The sequence below is a fragment of the Henckelia pumila genome, chromosome 1 (genome assembly GCF_033568475.1).
Source record: "Henckelia pumila isolate YLH828 chromosome 1, ASM3356847v2, whole genome shotgun sequence".
NCBI classification, from domain to species: domain Eukaryota; kingdom Viridiplantae; phylum Streptophyta; class Magnoliopsida; order Lamiales; family Gesneriaceae; genus Henckelia; species Henckelia pumila.
This window is the reverse complement of record NC_133120.1, coordinates 113,995,718-114,014,792: the sequence shown is the minus strand read 5'-3', so window position 1 is coordinate 114,014,792 and position 19,075 is coordinate 113,995,718. Positions and strand designations below refer to the sequence as shown.

Sequence of the window (19,075 nt, the reverse complement as noted above, 5' to 3'; positions counted from 1 at the left end):
CCCCAACCAATATATCAATACAATTACAATTTTGAAAATAATACAAAATTCAAACCAGATCCTAACATAATTCAACTCACCAAAAAAATGCATTTGAAAACAAAATAGAAGAAACTCTCACACATATACAAATACCACAAATATTTTTCTTAATTGTCACAGTCGTACAAATAACAAAACTAAAACTTTGTAAACCAAAACCTAACACTAATTTCAACTAAACAATTTCCAATAGTTTCATAGTCGAAAAAATTCATGAAGCGAACCACGAAAGAGCAATTTTGCCCAAAAACACAGAAATATACATTACACAACATAAAACCTAGAAATCGAACCGCTAAACAAAAAAATATTGGTAGTAGTCGGTTTGAAAACCCAAAGTAAAGATGAGCTTACACTTGCTTCGTCGGCCTGTTTTCCCTCTGAGATCGGTTGCTCGAATAAACTCGAGTTCTCCCAGCTCCGCCGTGAGTTTTCCTAGCTTTGTCTCAGCTGATCTCCGTTCAAGTCCCCGTGAATTCGAGCCGCTGTGAGTTTTCCTAGCTCTGTCTCAGCTCTGATCTCCGTTCAAGTCCCTGTGAATTTTCCCACATGCAATTTCTGTCCCGGCTCTGATCTCCTTCAAGTCCCCGTGAAGTTCTCAGATGCAATTTTTGTTCTCGATTTGGGTGGGAACAAAAATAATTAATGAAGCAGGGGTATAATAGTAAAAAATCAGTTTAAGGAGTTAATAAAATAAAATACATGCAGCAGGTAGTGCAGACAAAAAATAAATACACGGGGATTGAATCCAATTGAAACATTGGGCAGAGGGATTTAAGCCCAATTAACCCTTAAATAAGATGGAAAATCAATTTTTAATTTTAAAAATTAAATGGTTTTTTTTCCCTCCCCACAGCCATACTGTTTTCTAAATTTTTAAAAATTAAATCACATAGATCCATAAACACATTTTATTAATAAAAAAAATAATTAATAATAATAATACCAAGCAGCCAAACACAAATCACTGCCTGAAGGAATTCTCTTTCTTTTTTCGATTTCGTTATTTTCGATCTCTCCCTCTCTCTTCCATGGCCGCGCGTCCGCCGGTGATCTTTTTGTCGCTGCTCTTACTCTTTTTGCCTTGTGCACTCGCGACCGCTGAAAAGTATGGGTTTTGTCGATTGGATTTTCGATTTCCTTGTAATTGATTCGATTTTCATTAAAAATAGTTTCTTAATGGATGTTGATTTTGCCCAGGAATGGCGAGGGATTCGGCATCAACGGTAAAGTTAGATTTCCAGGTACCTTAGTTTCCTTTTAGTTGCTACGCTCAATTTTGTAATTTGTAAATTGATTCGATTTCCAGGCTTTGATATCTTCCATTTAAGTTTTTTGCTGTCACAAGTACTAACAGCTTATATAGAGCTAATATCCTCTGATTTCTCGAGGTCTTGTTCATCTTTTTAACTTCAGAAAATATGGGAACTGTTGAATTTAATAAGTTTGGGATAATACGAGGTTTATCAGACCAGCAATGGCGAAATTTTGTAGTTTACTTTTCAGTTACAGAAGGATGTGTTTTTAATATGTATGGACAAGATAGGCAAATTTTTGTCCTCCTGAGATCCAACATTTAAGAAAGCTATTTCAATTCATCTATATCTCCCGGTCGAATGCCCAATTACTATTTGATGGGATCAGGGCAGAACTTGTAAGTTACACAGATAAATACTTCTGAGATTTCGTGTCCACCTTAGGGAACAGAGGATAGAAACCTTGCCAAGTTTTGATAAAAGCCAGTAAACGAGTGATGAGAGACTTGACTTCCCAAACTTGCAGAGCATGGAGGTGCATTGAGTGTTGTACTTTATGTTTTGAGGAAAATTATGAAGTGTCCATGTTAAGTTCCGATTGTTAGAAATAAACTCCACATGGCTTAATATTGGATCTTTACTGCATAATTATCATTTGAGATTTTTGGTTGTGGAAGCCAAGTGTACTGTTCGATCATTGGACCCAATTACTTTATATTTGTTCTTTACTGCATAATTTTCATTTGAGTTTTTTGAGTGGCATGCTGCAACCATGAACAGAGTCCTTTTCCTATTATCGTCCCCTTGTTTTTTTTTTTTGGTTAACTTTGTGTTGATGTTTTTTTCTTAAAGGATTTAGTGCCACAGGATTTGGTCTCCCGGCGAAACTTTCAAATGTCAGAGTCATACTAAATGGCGGACAAAAAGTTACTTTTTTGAGGCCAGATGGATATTTTTCCTTGTATCCTACTCATCTCCTTCTTGTTTCCACCTCAATTTAGAGGCTTGGAGCTGCATTTGACAGTCATTAAGTACAATAATGGTTTTCTTTTGTTTGATCTGAGACTTTTCAAAATGGTGCTAGTTTGAGACTTGCATCATCACCATGTTATTACTAATTTTTTCATGAAAACTTAAACCATTCATGTTTGTGAAAACATTGTAAAAGTCGACTTATTTGAAATGAATATTGTTCTTTAACCATTTTCCCTCAAGCCATAATGTGCCGGCAGGTACTCATCTTGTTGAAGTGGCTGCAATAGGCTATTTCTTCTCTCCGGTAGGCTACTGAATTCCTGTATTCGGTTTGTAATAAGTACGTTACAGATACGGTGTTATATTTATGTTATTTATTTTCTCGGTTTCCAGGTCCGAGTTGATGTCAGTGCCAGGAATCCTGGTAAGGTCCAGGCAGCTTTGACGGAGACAAGAAAAGCATTGACAGAGCTTGTTTTGGAGCCACTGCAAGAGGAACAGTATTATGAGGTTAGATCAAACACTTTTTATATTATTCAATATTCAATGCTTAAGTTCTTAACGTTTTATGATTATCCCATATAATTCTTGCAGGTAAGAGAACCATTTTCTGTAATGTCCATCTTAAAAAGCCCCATGGGTTTGATGGTTGGATTTATGGTGATTGTGATGTTTGTGATGCCCAAACTTGTTGGTAAGTTTGAGATTTCTCTATACATTCTGTCCATTTAAACCTTGCATTTGAACATTGTATTTGTATTTTGGTCATTAGAATTTTCTTCTGCATTTCCATGATATGATCTATATATTTGTGAATATATCCCGTTCTTGTTTTTAGACATCCCATATTTTAGAATGCCATCAAATTTTTTACTTATTCTGGGACAGATCCTGAAGAACTTAAACGAGCCCAAGAAGAAATGGGTAACCAGGGTGTTCCCTCTCTTGCAAACCTTTTGTCCGGTGGACAGCAAAGGAACAATTAGAAACTCATACTGTGACTTTTCATCCGCGGAATTCACAGAAGGGGGTTTTGTGGTGAAGATTTTGAAATTTGGTACAATGAATTTGAACTTTGTATGGATATTTAGTCGAGTCAATCAAGAATGACAAGCAGCCTCAATACGCATTCGATGAATTTAAGGTAAATCTGGTTGTTAATTTTTAGCTTTTAACCTCGTTCCCTGGTCTCGTATTAGGATGGCATGTAATACCGACAAAGTTACCATTTCCCTTTCGAGTAAATCTGAATTTTATACTTGGTTGAAAAGTTCCTGTATCTCGGCAACTCAAAAGTCAACTGATTATTACTCTCAAAAAAAAAAAAAAAGGTCAACTGATTATCGTTTTTAACTTTTTATTCAATTTGAATATAGACATGAGGTGATTGTTCAAGCAAAAAAAAAAAAAAAAAAAAAAAAGGTACTATTCAATTCAAAATTTAAAAAGAATAGAACATTCAAAACAGGAGCTGTATGTCTTTTTTTTTTTTAAGTATGTAGTTGAGCTTGTGGAAGGTAATTAGCTAGGGTCGGAATGACTGCTACACATTTTATTCAAGGAACAAGACAATCACCACCAACCACCTAATCTACCAATCAAGAAACAAAAACTAAGATGACATCAAACAGCAAACAAACAAACAACAACACCAACATTAAATCATGAAGAGCTGCTCCAACTGTTGAATCCTACTCCCTTGCACGCTCTTGATCCTTCTCGATCCCCCACGCCCGAACGCAAAGTCGAAGTTTCTTGACTGCTATTATGTAATCCAGAGCTTGAGCCCGTGTGAGTATTTTCGTCAGTTCTTGGTATGTTTTTAGCCTCAACTCATCAGCTTCTTCAATAGTACACACCATGGCCTCTTCGATCTTGCCGATCGCGTCTATAGCCTCTTCATTGAGCTTGTAATCTGGGCTGGATTTTCTGGCGATCAGGGCAAGCGGCATATCTGCTATTTCTTGCTGCAAACTAGCTAGTTTAGTCGACAGCTTTTCTTCCTGTACAATCGTTCTTCGTTGTAAATTATCGATCGAAGAGAGCTGGATAGCCGAGAGCACAGGGAACTCGCTGCTGCTACCATCTGTTGATTTCGAAACCAAAGTGAAATCAATCAAATATTTCTTCAAATCATGTTGCTCAAACAAGCAAATGAATACCAACACATAACCTTGAAAAAACTGAGAGAGCCTGGAGTCTATTTCAGCACCACATAGTGCGTAGATGAGTCTGAAATAGGAAGATGGCCTGCAGCCCCCAATCCAAGAAATGGAGTTCTCGAACGTGGTTCGCCAGCTCTGCGAGAAGAAGCCGCAGACATCCTTGCGGGCGAGGCGGCGGCGCCTGGCGGCGTAATCTTTGAAGTTGTGGACGATGTTGTCGAGAAGTGAAGCCATTTCATCGTCATCAGCAGCGTTTGGAACACTTTTGTTGAGGTTTAGGGAATGTCGGAGAAGGTCAGAGAGTTCTTGTTCTTGCAGGCTCATCCATTCCTCGTACATGCACGGAAGCACGGTCCTATCATCACTACTGCTACTGTTATTTGTCATAGTTCTAGTTCAAGTTCTAGTTCAAGTTCAAGATAAGAAAATATGTCGCTAATTCGTAATGAACAAAATCTTGTAATAACCTTGTGTGTATATATATTGCCTGACGTTTGGATGTATGGAATGTAGAAACATCTCGTGACTTCGACATTATCCAATCTTGAATCCAAAAGAGGGAGTGGACAAGGGAGGAGGGGAGATGACGTAATCGATGGTTCTTTCTTATGACAAATTCTATGAATCCTACGAGAGATGAATTCAGGGCTATGCCTGCAGAAGCCATGTGTCTGATTTGATGAATTGTCGCATGTATCTGCGCTTAGGAAATGGTGCACCAGCTGGCAGCACTTCCCAGCATATAAACAACTCAACCTATTTATTTTTTAAAATTGTTTCCTCCATCTCGTATGTTTTCTTTTTTAATTTTTTTTTTTTTATTTTACTTCTCAATGTTATAAAATTTCAGTTTTAATCTTACATTGTCGATAACATAGAGACAAATCAGTCTACTACCCTATGCCGCTTTCTCGCTTATCGACCGGTGGCGACACGTTGCATTCAGGCAACAGTATTTCGAGCTAGGGATCAATCAATTCCTATGTGAAGCTTCCTTCCTTCCTTCCTTTTTTTTATTTTATTTTTATTTTTGATCATTTTAGTCTTGTTTATCAGGATTGCTGACATGACATGACATCACACATCGATGCCATCTCAGCATCACATCTAAAAATTAATTAAAATTATAAAAAAATAACGAAATAAAATTAAAATTTATTAATGTAGAGGACTAAAATTACAAAAAGACAAACAAAAATGGAAAAAAAATTATGCTTCCTTGTTTTTTTTTTTCCTTTTTTAGTTCTCTCTTTAAAGTTTTAATATAGGGTAATGCTACATGTACACGGAGTGTTACACGTTGGGTTGCACATTATATTTAAAATCACATGATTGTCCCTACACTTTATTTGGAAGAAATCTTTAAAAAAATGCAAGTAAGATAATCATATAATTTCAAGTGTAATATGTAATCCAACGTATAACACTCCATGTACATATAGCATTACCCTTCGTTATATACATGTTTCCAAGACATTGTGTCTAAATTATTTGTCTTTTTTTTGTTAAAATTTCCTACCTAAAATGTTCTGGAGTTACTATTTTTTGTCTATATATTCAAAAACTAAAGTTTTGTTCCCCAAATATAAAATACACGTGTTAGGCAATTTATTGCTCCTATGTTGTTTGTAATATGTTAATGTAGCTTTTTTTCAATGAATATTTTTTTCAATGAATACATCTAGGAATGGCAACGGGGTGGGTTTTGGCAAATTTGGGACCCGTCCAGTCTCCCCTTGGACCCGTTTCATCCTGCCCCATGAGTCCGGCGGGTCCAATTCGGGTTAGACCCATTGGACCCGCCAAATTTATATAATTTAAATTTTATTAAATAAAAATTTTAATAAATTTAAAAATTAAGAAAAATTATTAAATTTATTTTTCAAATTTATATTAATAATATTTAGGAAAAAAATATTCTCATAAATTAAAATGTATCATTTTTTATTTTATTAATAATTAATAACAAAATAAAAATTATAATAATATATTTTCATATTAAAAATATCATAATATATTATAATAATTTCAATACAAAAATATTATAAACTCAAATTATGGATAAAGTATTGATTATTTAAAATAAAAAATATAATTATATATTATTAATATATATACATATATATTTTATATATATATATATATATATATTTGGGGGGCGGATCCGGCCAAACTTAGGACCCGCCCCGGACTCGTATGTGGATCCGTTTGGTCGGGTCTAAACTCGTTCTGTCGGGTCGGATTCAATGCAAAGCCGAATTTAGACTTGACACATTATCATCCCTGAATACAGCTAATTGCACTAACTTCTATATGTGTTGTGCAAGTCTAATAGACATTAAATTGTTGTTAGGATGTACTCTGAATTCTGAAAAACTTGTACAGCAACAGCAACAAAAGCAGCAACTAGTCGAGGTGAGAGAATCTCTCTATCCGCAAGACGAAATTGCCCGTTAACAGTGCTCAACGTTGGCGGCAAACGTCTCTAAGATACAACGACTAACGATCGTGATATAGCAGCAATACAAATATCGCGAACTTCAGCGAACGAAAATAAGTATCAACTTTTCTTTTGAGAAAGTGAGGGAGAGATATTGCAGAAATTTGATGTATACGTTATCAGATGTTTTTTCTATCTCATTATATGTTATAACTGATCAGATATATAGCCTAAGACTTCAAACAATACGTCTTATGGCCTAAGGATGCAACCCGTGACAGAAAAAGCCCAGAAACAGACACAACTTTTCGGAGCCCAGAAGGCGCGCTCGATCGGTCAAATTTAACCGCTCGGGCGCCCAACTTTGGCCAAAACTTTTTGCCTCGGAAAAAGAAGGGTGCGCTCGGTCGGTAATTTATGACCGCCCGGTCAACCAACGTTTCTCAAGCATACTGTCTCGCAAGGTGAGGGCTGCGCTCGGTCGATAATTTATAACCGCTCGGGCGCACTAAAAATAATAATAAATATTATATTTTTTTTCAATTAAATTTTATCCAAAAAAAGTAATTGATCATAAGACCTCGCCTCGCCGCGCGCGTTTGTTGCATCGACTAGCGTCTTGCCCCTTTACAAAACATCGGTGCCCTAAGGGCCCAATCCCATAATCCAAAGTGGATTATATAAGGTAAGCAATACATTGGAGTTGTTCCAATGTGTGACAACTTTTCCTCCAATTTATTTCACCAAATTCAAATTTTTGCATCAATTGGGACAAGCCTTTTGGATTAGTATTTCAAGCACATTTCATGTCATTTTATTCCAACAATTCATTCAACATTTTTCCAACATTAATATCTTGAATAATAAATTAAATACATTTCGTTTTATGTTTTAAAAACTAAGATACATTTAGGTAGTGTTTGGGAGAGTGTCTAAAAAGCACTTCTCAGTTTTTCATTAACAAAATTTTGCAATTTTATGAAATTTTGTTAATGAAAAACTGATAAGTGCTTTCTAGAAGCTCTCTCAAACACTACCTTACTCATGTGATAAGAGCTTTATACCTGTTTCTAAAATCCTCAGATCTAAAATTTTATTAATTTTATATAAGATGTTTTTATTTTATTTTTTAAAAACTAAGATACATTTACTCATGTGATAAGAGCTTTTATACCTGTTTCTAAAATCCTCAGATCTAAAATTTTATTAAATTTATATAAGATGTTTTTATTTTATTTTTTTTTGTACAGGAAATGTTGATGCAATTAACCAAATGAACACACGTTAGTTGTGTAAACGTTAAATTTTTGCAATTTTTTTTCGAGTTGAGTGATGTTTTATTGTAATTGGTCTTGAACAAGAGATTTTGTATATATATGTTAACTTTACAACTAGGTATTAATCGTGTATATTCTATCATGAAAATAAGTTACTTCATGAACTGTGATTGGATGAAAACTAGTATTTCACCCCGTGCGATGCACGGAGTATTAATATTTTAATAAATAAAAAATTATTATTATTTTTTAGAATATATATCATAAAAAATTTATATCAAGTTTATAATTAATATACATATAAAATTGATTTACTAACAATGAATATATCAAACATTCACAACGATACTCTTTTAAAAATTAAAAAACGTAATATTATATAAATTTTTTTATATATTTAATATGATAAATATTAGTGATAACTAAACATATAAAAGTAACACAACATTCAAAATAATAACAATAATTGAATAAAATGATACATCATTGTATATATTTTAATGCATCCTATATTTTTCAGGTGGGTCCAGCCATAACATCGATTATCTTAAGCAAAACCTAATTATCATTTATAACATTTATGAAAATTTTAACATATATAGGGGGAAAAAAAATTTAACTGAAATTAATTGAAATTTACACATATACATGGTTACAAAAAAAAATTAGCAGAAATTATAAAGTATTAATAGCATTCTTTGAAATTTCAATATTTAAACCAAAAATTGGTACATTATTATATATAAAATTTACAATTTTTTTTTTACATATTTGACCAAAAATTAATTGAAATTATAAAGTATTGATAACATACAAACATCCAATCAAATTTCAAATTTGAACAAAAAATTGGTATATTATCATATATAACATTTATGAAAATTTTCACTTATATATATGAACATAAAATTTAACTGAAATAAAAAAAAAAACGACGATAATATACGATCAAATTTCAAATTTTGAACCATACATTGGTACATTAAAAATTTTTAAATTTTGAATCAAAAATTTTAAAATTTTGAAACATCATATAAATTTTGAACAAAAGATCATGATATAAAAAAAAAATTGAAACCTAAAATATTGAAACATTCAATAAAATTTTAAAATTTGAAATATCCAATCAAATATCAAATCTTGAACCAAAAAATATATATATACAATTAATGAAAATTTTCACACACGTACATAATTCATTGAAATTAAATTAATAATATTTCAAATAATTATTTTAAATTTTATTGATAATACTTATTTATTTAATGAATTATAAAAATTCTTAAAGACGGGTCAAATTATTTATTACAATTTTGTTATTATTTGTTGTATAGCTGGTAGTTATTATTGATAACATGTATATGTTGATCACGATCCATGCATGCAAATATATTAATATTATTTTGTTTAATATTATTTCAAAATCAATATATTCACATAAATATATGAGAAATAATTATGAATGTATTATTTTTTAAAAAAAATACATCAATTAAATAACAATAATAATAAGAAAAAAAATCGATAAACCTAAAATAAAAAAAATTAATGAAATATTATAATCGATGCAGATATATTTAAAGTTATTTTATATTTTCAATGTTCTTAATTTCAATCTCAATATGAATTTGGAAAATTTTGAAATTAATTTTATATTTGGTAGGTGAATATAATTAATGGAAAATTTTGCATATATATAGGCATAAGAAATTAACAAAAATTATCATATATCTATATATATATACAGATTTGATATTATGAGCACCCATGATGTCCACTTTTGTGTGCACCACTGACGTGGCATCATTTACATCCAATAGGTGAACGCCACATCAGCAGGTGCACACATAAGTGCGCATGATAGGTGCTCATCATATCAAAACTCTATATATATATATCATTTATGAAAACTATATGTAAGCATATATAAATGTTTTAGGTTGTGTCGTAAATTTTTTATGATTAATTTGACATATATATACACGATATTTAAATTATTTACGATATTTTTGGTAAGATTAATTTGTGTATGGACACAATAAATCAATTGAAATTAAAAACAAACATTGATAAAAGTAGTAAGTATAATTTTTTTTTTTTACAAATTTAACCAAAAATATTATTAGTATTATTTGAACTGAATACATTATCTATAACCATAATCATCACATTATTATTATTTGAACCAAAAATATTATCTATAGTTTTAACAAAATTTCATCCATAATTTTCATTTATAGTAAGTATGTTTTGGCGGGAAACTGCTATATTTAGTAAAAACTCTGCTTTTATATATATATAGATATAGATATAGATAATATTGTTTAAAATTTTTATATCTTAAGTTAATATAATATAAATATATTGCTTTCGTAATATTTTATTATTTTTTATGTAGCTAAAAACATAAATTAAACTAACTTCTTTAATCTGTGTTGAAATTTAACCGTTTCTGAATAAAAATTGATCCCTTTTTTAAAAATAAAAATTAATGAGGTTTTGATATTTTGAGTTTTTTTGTTCGAAAAATATGTGGAATAAAATCCAAATGATACGAAAATAAATAAATTATTTGGATTGGTTAGATATGAAAATGTTTTAGTAAACTTTGTAAGTAATGGCTGATACTGGTTAAAAAACTATTGATGATATGGGTCAATTTTGTGTACAGTTTTTTAAAGTGTTTTTTTTTATATTATTGGTAAATTTGTTTTAAATTTCCAAACCTAAACTCAAGTTTACATTCAGTTTCTGTCAAAAATAATATATGTTTGCACTTCTTGATCTACAAAAATATATTTATGTACTCCCCAAGTCCACATGTTTTTTACGGGTGAAAATCGATTAGAACATTGAAAATATGATACTAATATATGATATTTGAGAACTAAATAAATTAGATCGGGTAAAAAAATAACATTTTGAATATAAACTTTGAACAAATTTATTAATATTTACACTTACTCACATGTTTGGATACTCAAAAATCATATATTAGTGAAGTAAAAAAAATCATATATTAGTATCATATATAAAACAGTTTATAATACTCAAATATCACATATTAATACCATATTTACAATGTTTTGTAGTTATTTCCACCCAAAGAAGACAAAAATGTCATTAGTTTTAATATTTGCATACACGTTTGAGCACTCAAAATCAAAAATCATATATTAGTACAGATCTTGAAAAATTATTACTCAAATATCATATATTTGCATCATATTTTCAATATTTTGAACTAGCTTTCACCCGAAAAAAAAACATGTATGTCCAGTGAGTGCAAAAATATTTTTTTTGTAGATCAGTAAGTGCAAACAAAAAATTCTTTTACGGACTAAATATAAAGTCAAGTTTGGATTTAGGGATTTAAATCAAAGTTACTTTTTTTTCCATAAAAAATATAATAAATTAATTTTGGAATAAATCTCCCTAGTATTTATATTTGTAAGATGTATCGACTCAAACATATTTGCAATAAAAAGTGTTACGTTCGAAATAAATAATAATAATTTTTTACAGGTAAGATCTGTTCGGATAAGAAATATATCTCGTAAAATTAACTCGTGACACGAACTCATTGAAATTTTTTGTCTTAATTTTCTGTGTCAAAATTATAACAAAAAAATGGTCCATGATCTCTTAGCCTAAGGGCAAATGGTGAGACTCCAAGACATCAAGTTTTGAGTTCAATTCCCACCGACGTAGGTCGTTAGATAGGATATAATAGCTAGAAAAACGAACTCTCAACTCCACCTTTTAACTTTGGACTTCAAGTTTTTTGCTGCTGCTCTTCTTCTTTTTTCCATTTTTTTTTCATTTTTTTCTCCTTTTTTTTTAAAGAATATTTTTTGCTTTTGAAAAAGAAAAAAATTCGAAAGACTCTACGACACAAAATGTAATGAAGACATGCATGTGATGTGCCATGTTTAAATTTACCTTTCCAAGAAACGAAAGGCAGAAGACAAAGGAAGCTTTTCTAATCGCAAAAAGAAGTCTTTGTGCACACTAACATTTGCGAGTCCCATGACAATAGAGATAAGCAATACAATATAATAAAAAATAAATAAAAAATGATAGTTAAAATATTATTTGATTTGATTGATAAATTATAGTTTATTTGATTTGATTGATTAAATTTTAGAAAAAATGATAAATTATTATTTTATTTTTTTAATAATTAATAAAATATAAATAATATTATTTATAAAAGGTAATGTAGTAATTAAATTCAATAATTTGATTAATGTAAGATAAATAATTAATGATTTGATTGACGTAAGATAAATAATTCGTGGATGGATAAATAATATGATAAAAAAACGTAAAATTGGATAAGATAAACTATATATAAAATATTAATAATCAAACCAAACGGTACCTTAAATGTTTAGATTGTGTTTCGATCCATAAATTTGATTTCAACAGAAATAATTGATTTAGGGAGAGATCTGAAATATACATTTTACATGATACTCGCATCAAATATATTTGGGATTACGTTTAGTAAACACTTTTGAACTTTTCTTAACCAAATTTAAAAATTTTATGGAAAAAAAAAAACTCAAAATTGCTTTCCAAAAGCAATCCCAAAATGTACTTTACTGTGTTCAAAGCTTATCATAAACATCATTACATTTACGCAAGTTGATTTGAAATGCATCCGACATCATTTTCTACAAATAATCAAATATTTGAAATTCAAATCACTTCGTCCAAGCACAATTAGATCCTAAATTTGGCGAATTTAAAAATATATTTCAAATTCACTTATTTCAAATATTTGAATTAACAACACTAAAGTGAGTTTTAAACTCTACTTATATCCAATTATACACCTCAATAATAAACGTGATGAATATTATCCCTCGAATACTTTCACAAATCAAATCTCTCTCTCAAACAGCCGACTCAAAAGGTAATCTGAACTCTTTGAGCAACACAAAGCAACTATTTTCATCTTCTCCTACCCGCGAATAAGATCAACAAAACAAACAAATCAACAAAACAAACAAACAAACGTAACACTCCAACTGCTAGATGAATCTTGAACTTCATGTAAATAGAAGAAAACAAATGTAAAACTGTAAAAGAGAGATAGTACAACAAAAATTACAGAGCCGATGCAAATCACAGGCATCTACAAAATCGTATTCTTGAATTCGGCCAACTACACAGTTAACGGTACAGATATATCTGCCTCCCCCTACTCTTTCAAGATCCCATCTTTTTGCATTTTTCTAACTTTTCCCTTGTGCAGAATGTTTGTCCTACACCATCCCCTTTCCCCATTTACAGGTAAAACAAGTTTCTTCGCTTTTTTTTCTTTCCTTTTTTTTTTCAAGTTTTTTGCTCTTGCGGAGGATTTGTAGGTGAGCTTTTGTCAACTTAAGAATCTACTATACCTTTCCTGATTCAGTATATGACAACTCGAAGGAGGCCTGGCTGTGGCTCGGAGTAATCGAGCCCCTCTTCCTCTAGTAGGTAGCGCTGAACAGCAGTGGGGAGTCGAGCAGGGGTTCGTGAACCCCTTGTGTGGTGACCTGTGCCAACGCATATATAAGCCAGCAAACACTGGCCTGCAGACCTGGCAGTGTTCTTCATTACTGTGAGTTCCCGTTTGAGCACGTGAATAGCTTCACTTACATGAAGACCGTGTAGGTCGATCATTCGCTCTCTTCCATTGCCTTGTGCATCTGGATTCCTGTAAATAAATTTAAAGTGCAGAAATAGTCCAACTCAAAAGGGAATTACAAATGTAGAATCAGTGGACATGGAAGAAAAGTAATTGATTGCCCACGTGTCCAAAAATGCACAAACCTTTGACGATAAATCGAGTCTTGAGCCTTTCCATGGGCTGCTTTCATGTGCATATTATGCAACTGCCCTTTAATACTCAACTCCTTGGCCAAAGCCTTGTTACCAACTAGGTATGCCTGTCGTGCCTGATCTCACATGGTATATGTATTTTAGAAAAAAAACAATCATTGGAAGTGCGTTATTAATAATCCATCCTTGGAAAGTTCACCCTTCAAGAAACCGACTCAAGGAACATACCTGCTCAAAGTACGAATTGCGTATGCGTGCATGATCACGAGCTTCCTCCCGCATTTCAGAATACATACTTGCTGCCATCTCAACAAAGTTAAAACATAGATATACATGCATGAAGAATTTTTCCACGATTAAAGTTCTAGAGAGCGATTTAAATATAGTGTCTCAAAAACATTACCGACGGCATCTCCAGTTTCAAGCCAGACAGAAGATGCATTAGCAGATCCTCGATTTTGCAACCTGTCACTATAGATGCTTCTGCTTTGGCCACCATTATTTGAGCTTGCCAGTTGCGAACTTCTACTCGACCCAATGCTTGGGTGTGCAGAACCACTTCGTTCATACTTCCAGATGCTAGAATCTTGAGATGCCATTCTTTTCACAACAGAAGCGAAATCTGTGTGTCCTCTTGACGGAAAGGAGGAACTGGATTTGTACAGTAGTGAACTTTCCTTATCCGAAGACCGATACGGATCCATCTCACTGCTAAATTTTGCCAAACCATTCTGACCATCTGCTACAGAAAGAGCAGGAAAATCCAATGCATTAAGATTTGGAGCAGACATGGCCTTTGGATTCAGAATCTGATTCAAGCCCCCATCAACCTGAAGCTGATACCACAAGTGCAGTATACAGTGAGAGTTTATCAGGTACTGCGAATTCACTTTGTACTTTCTCATACAAAGACAAGTGAAATCTCAACTCTTCAAAAGCCTAAGCTAGATCGAGGAATAAGTCACCAGTAAAAGTCGTGTTGAGATGTTTTGCTTAAGAATCGGATGGTTGCATGGACCAAAAATTAAATGCTTAATTTTTTCTCAGGTTCAAAATCCACGAGCACAATACAATTCGAACATACTCTACCTACCCGTTCTACATCTATAGCATTTCATTTCATGAGATTTCCTTCGTACTTAGGAACTGGAAATATGAAATTGAGTACAAATATAATTGTGTTACCTCAATCGTTGTCAGGCATATTCAAGTTCTCATCGATCAGGGACCAGAGCAAGATTGACTCAAAGCTTTATATGACATTATTAAGTAATAGAACAGTTATCCTTGGTATTTATAGCATTATACAACATTATTAAGTAATAGACCAGTTATCCTTGGTATTTATAGCATCTTTATTCTCGAGTCAGTTGTATATCCAAAAACAAAATGTTGAGTAAAGTCAAGATATACTAATAGAACATGATTTATTGCCCAATTCCGTGGACACACTAACATTGATCCAAGAGTTCCTTCTGAAAATTGTGATAGCACCATGTTACAACATACGCTTGGCATTCATGACATCATAAGGGAATGCTTAAGGTGGCCGAGTATTTCTTTCCTACATAATTTTCATGGTTAAACTTGATGGATACGAGCCAACATCTGATGAATGAGTGAATTTTTAAAAAAATAATTAATGTCATGTTAGAACTACAGAGGGCTTACCAAACTAGACATGGAATACAGACCAGAATTCATGCATTGATGCTGAGGAAAGAGCCTACCTCGAGCTGAGTAAGTATCTCAATTGTCAGATTTAAGTCACCTCCGCTGGCAAAATACACCTCACCAAGACTTTCTGCAGCAAAACCAGGAAATTGTGACACCAGAAATTCAAGAGGGTTCACTTCCATGTTATCCACCAATGGTTGATCATTTGACAAGTCAGCTAAAAAACCGCGTCTTGAATTTCCATTATAAGGAGGTCCTTCTCTTGAAATAACCTGATCATTGCTGATGTTTTGTTTGTCCCACGGTCTAGCAAGTGAAGGATGAAAACCAGTAGGAGATGGGTAATCCTCATAGGACGAGAGAGGATGTTTGAGCTTCTCGGTAAACCTAGTGCCATGAATAGAATGAGGTGATAATCCCTGCTGCCCAGTCAAAATAAAGCCACTACCAGTCAGATCAGAATATCTTGACCCTTCATGAAAATCAGTTGGGGATAAGTTCGAAGGTGATAAGCTGTTGATCTCTTGAGCATCATCAATACCCATACCCTTAAAGTCAAGAGTAATATCATCTGGAAGCTGATGGCTCCAGTACCGCTGAGCTTCTTCGTCAGACTTATTTGAAACTGAGGATTCTGATCTATCTAACATAGCTTTTCCTGGTGAGGCTGCAGCAGAGGTGATATATCTTGATGAGGCATCTCCAGTGCTACTGCCCGCAGCAGGAGACCTCAGAGCAAAAGGAACAAATTCAGCGGCATTGGGATTCAAAGTTGGTTTTGCAGCACCAAGCTTTTTGTCACCGATGGAAGCTCCCTTATCCGGAAAGTTCATTATTTATTGAAATCTTAAAGAGGTTATGATTAGGAAAATAAAATGGTATTCGCGCACAACAAAAATCTTCCTAAGGAATAACTGAAGCCATGTTATGATGTATGTCAGCCAAACCCTGAAGATGAATAGATACATATCAGAAATCCTTGTGCTGTAAATACCGAGGCATTTTTCAATCATAAGAGGCTCTCATTAATAAAAACAGAGATAATAAACTGAAGATAATTGTGACAAAAACTCCAAAACCGTAGTATTTTGAATGATGGGTCTCGGAGGATTTGTAGGTTCAAGTAACTATCGTACGTGGAGTTATATTAAGGTCTAAAAAACGTGACGACATTTTATATTCACAAAGTGAGTTCATTTACTAAGACCAACATATTGTGAATTGTAAACAGCAACATTCCATGCATCAAATCTAAACCCCAATACAAAACAAAATCACCGACAATTACGAAAGCTGTAGTATACCATCATTCAGCACAGATGTTTCCAAATAAATCCAGATATAGTTCGCAAATTATAACCTTCTCACAACAACCCCACAATATCGTCCCTTCCATACCCCAACTCTTTCTATAGATAGACCAATAACCAGTCGCTCCCGTAAATCAAAAAAATCTTTAGTTTCAAGCCTCTGTCAAAAAAATTGTGGGTTTCAACCACTCTCAATTCACTAAGTCAGCACTGTCGCAGGTGCTAAGTTGGAAACTATAAAAGCTTAAGGTCTGAAAAAAGGTTCTCTCACAGTAAGATCCATGAAAAAAGCTCCATAAACACCAAGTTCTCAAATTTCAACAGTTCATTGTAAAACAACAATTCGTCATCAGCAATAACTATCAATACATTAAACCCACTACTAAAAGAACTAAAGCTAAAAACTTAAGACACAAATACTTCACCAATATCTCAATACTCAGCAACCAGAATCAAAACAAAGAGAAGAGACAAACGGAACGACTTTAAACTTCAATCACACAACCTACCAGACTAGATCTAAAATTTTACAAACAGAAACTATACATTAATATTTTTCTTTAAAAAAAAAGTCAAAGAACGGAAAAAAAAAAACTCTGGGTCCTGTGGATATACCTTTACGTAGCCCTGTGGTAAAAGAAACCAAATCAAATACATCCATAACCAGAGGAAAAAGATGGGATGCTTACAAAAGGTGGGATTTTGCTATGTAAAAGGGTCTGTTTACCGATTAAGCCCAAAAAAATGATATCTTGATTCTATTTCCTTGTAACTCTGGTTGGGGATATTTGTTTCTTGATTTTGGAGTAAGAGGTGTGAGTTTTTCCTTCTCTGCCTAATCTTTATCTCTATTTCAGGCTTTTCATTTTTATTATCTCTCTAAAGTTTCTGCTCTCTACTGGTTTCATATAGCTATTTTCATCCTTCTTTCATTTTTCCCCTTTTTTGACCCAAAATAATAATAATTAGTTTTCACTATTACTTATTGTTGTTGTTATTGTTATTATTTGGACTTTCTCGTGAAAATATGTTAAAAATGTGCTGTCTTGATAAATCTTTTTTTTTTTTACTCCACTCTCTTTGATAAATCTGATCACATCTCTTATGTCATTTTAGACTACTAATAACTATTATTTAGTTATTTTTAGAATACACTAAAATAAATTTCTATGTAATTTTTATTTAATGATGGATGTAATTACTCCAAAAAATTGGAACACTATTATATCGACATTAGCTTAGTGATCGAATTCATAATACCAATCGAATTTTACGAAATAGTCCCATCATTAAAAAAATGGTTTTTTTCATTTGATATAAAAAATTGTTTTAATAAAATTATAGCTTATTTGTAACTTTCATATCTCATCTTGTATTCACACATTATCTATAAAAATTATAAATACTTCTAATATGATTGCATCATTATTCTAATATGATTGAATCATTATTTTTCTTATAAAAATAACATATTCTCGATAATATAATTACAAAACTATAACAAAAAAATAAAAAAAAATTTAAATAAAATTATTCTTAGTAAATTAACTAGATTCAAATTATTAACCCAAAAAAAAAATCAAATGTACAAACACACGACATACAGATGGTGACCCCAATCTATCTAATTTGTGATCACTGATCAATTTGATGAAGTCTTATTTGATTTTACAAAAATACGCTCAAATGCTCATTAAAAAAAAATCATCTTAAACTTATCTTCCATAATATATCATTACTTATTCACGATGGTTTATGAACCATTGTATCTAATTTAATCAATATTAGCGACTCTTGCAAATGATACGTGTATATATATAAATTTTTTATATAAATTAATTTTTATATTATTTTTAGAACTCACATGATGAATTATATATTCAAAAATTTTAAGAGTGATAACTATCTAATCTAAAATTTTAAAATACAAACAAATACAACGAGGATCATTTTGATAAATAAGATAAAATCTAATAGCTAAAAAAAGAGGTAACCATATAAAATGACTAATTTTTCTAATAATTTTGATTTTATTTGAAATTAAGTTATGATATAATCGTAATTTCATATCAAATTTAACCCATTAATTTAAAATTTATAA

The 19,075-nt window shown here is 31.9% G+C and overlaps 3 protein-coding genes across 4 annotated transcripts; 1 reads left to right on the top strand and 2 right to left on the bottom strand.

Annotated features, from left to right (window-relative positions):
• Positions 1 to 1,000: 1,000 nt before the first annotated feature.
• LOC140874915 (ER membrane protein complex subunit 7 homolog) lies at positions 1,001 to 3,531 on the top strand. The gene is made up of 7 exons (XM_073278401.1): positions 1,001 to 1,150; positions 1,243 to 1,286; positions 2,151 to 2,259; positions 2,514 to 2,577; positions 2,667 to 2,783; positions 2,868 to 2,967; positions 3,162 to 3,531. Exons 1-7 carry the CDS (start codon positions 1,074 to 1,076, stop codon positions 3,257 to 3,259), a joined length of 609 nt encoding a protein of 202 aa, XP_073134502.1. The 5' UTR covers positions 1,001 to 1,073; the 3' UTR covers positions 3,260 to 3,531.
• Positions 3,532 to 3,713: 182 nt separating this feature from the next.
• Positions 3,714 to 4,979, bottom strand: LOC140876184 (protein DELAY OF GERMINATION 1-like). 2 transcript variants are annotated; one of them, XM_073280072.1, is made up of 3 exons: positions 4,906 to 4,979; positions 4,447 to 4,793; positions 3,714 to 4,359 (listed from the first exon to the last, which is right to left on the bottom strand). In XM_073280072.1, the coding sequence occupies exons 1-3, from the start codon at positions 4,971 to 4,973 to the stop codon at positions 3,965 to 3,967; spliced, it is 810 nt and encodes a 269-aa protein (XP_073136173.1). In that variant the 5' UTR covers positions 4,974 to 4,979; the 3' UTR covers positions 3,714 to 3,964. The 2 variants fall into 2 exon arrangements, with proteins under 2 accessions (XP_073136173.1, XP_073136172.1); XM_073280071.1 differs by having other exon boundaries at positions 3,714 to 4,793.
• An 8,216-nt stretch (positions 4,980 to 13,195) lies between these two features.
• LOC140883201 (polyadenylate-binding protein-interacting protein 7) lies at positions 13,196 to 17,886 on the bottom strand. The gene is made up of 6 exons (XM_073289579.1): positions 17,590 to 17,886; positions 15,718 to 16,612; positions 14,391 to 14,823; positions 14,216 to 14,286; positions 13,979 to 14,103; positions 13,196 to 13,862 (listed from the first exon to the last, which is right to left on the bottom strand). The coding sequence occupies exons 2-6, from the start codon at positions 16,495 to 16,497 to the stop codon at positions 13,574 to 13,576; spliced, it is 1,698 nt and encodes a 565-aa protein (XP_073145680.1). The 5' UTR covers positions 16,498 to 16,612; positions 17,590 to 17,886; the 3' UTR covers positions 13,196 to 13,573.
• Between the last annotated feature and the right edge of the window lie 1,189 nt (positions 17,887 to 19,075).

Bases quoted from the DNA above. Each gene is read 5' to 3' on its own strand.
- LOC140874915 (XM_073278401.1), top strand. From the start codon at position 1,074: ATGGCCGCGCGTCCGCCGGTGATCTTTTTGTCGCTGCTCTTACTCTTT. The intron at 1,151-1,242 runs GTATGGGTTTTG...GATTTTGCCCAG, and splicing joins GCACTCGCGACCGCTGAAAA to GAATGGCGAGGGATTCGGCA. The intron at 1,287-2,150 runs GTACCTTAGTTT...TTTTTCTTAAAG, and splicing joins CGGTAAAGTTAGATTTCCAG to GATTTAGTGCCACAGGATTT.
- LOC140876184 (XM_073280071.1), bottom strand. From the start codon at position 4,973: ATGTCGAAGTCACGAGATGTTTCTACATTCCATACATCCAAACGTCAG. The intron at 4,794-4,905 runs GTTATTACAAGA...TAGTGATGATAG, and splicing joins GCAATATATATACACACAAG to GACCGTGCTTCCGTGCATGT.
- LOC140883201 (XM_073289579.1), bottom strand. From the start codon at position 16,497: ATGAACTTTCCGGATAAGGGAGCTTCCATCGGTGACAAAAAGCTTGGT. The intron at 14,287-14,390 runs GTAATGTTTTTG...TTGAGATGGCAG, and splicing joins TGAAACTGGAGATGCCGTCG to CAAGTATGTATTCTGAAATG. The intron at 13,863-13,978 runs GTTTGTGCATTT...ATTTATTTACAG, and splicing joins GACTCGATTTATCGTCAAAG to GAATCCAGATGCACAAGGCA.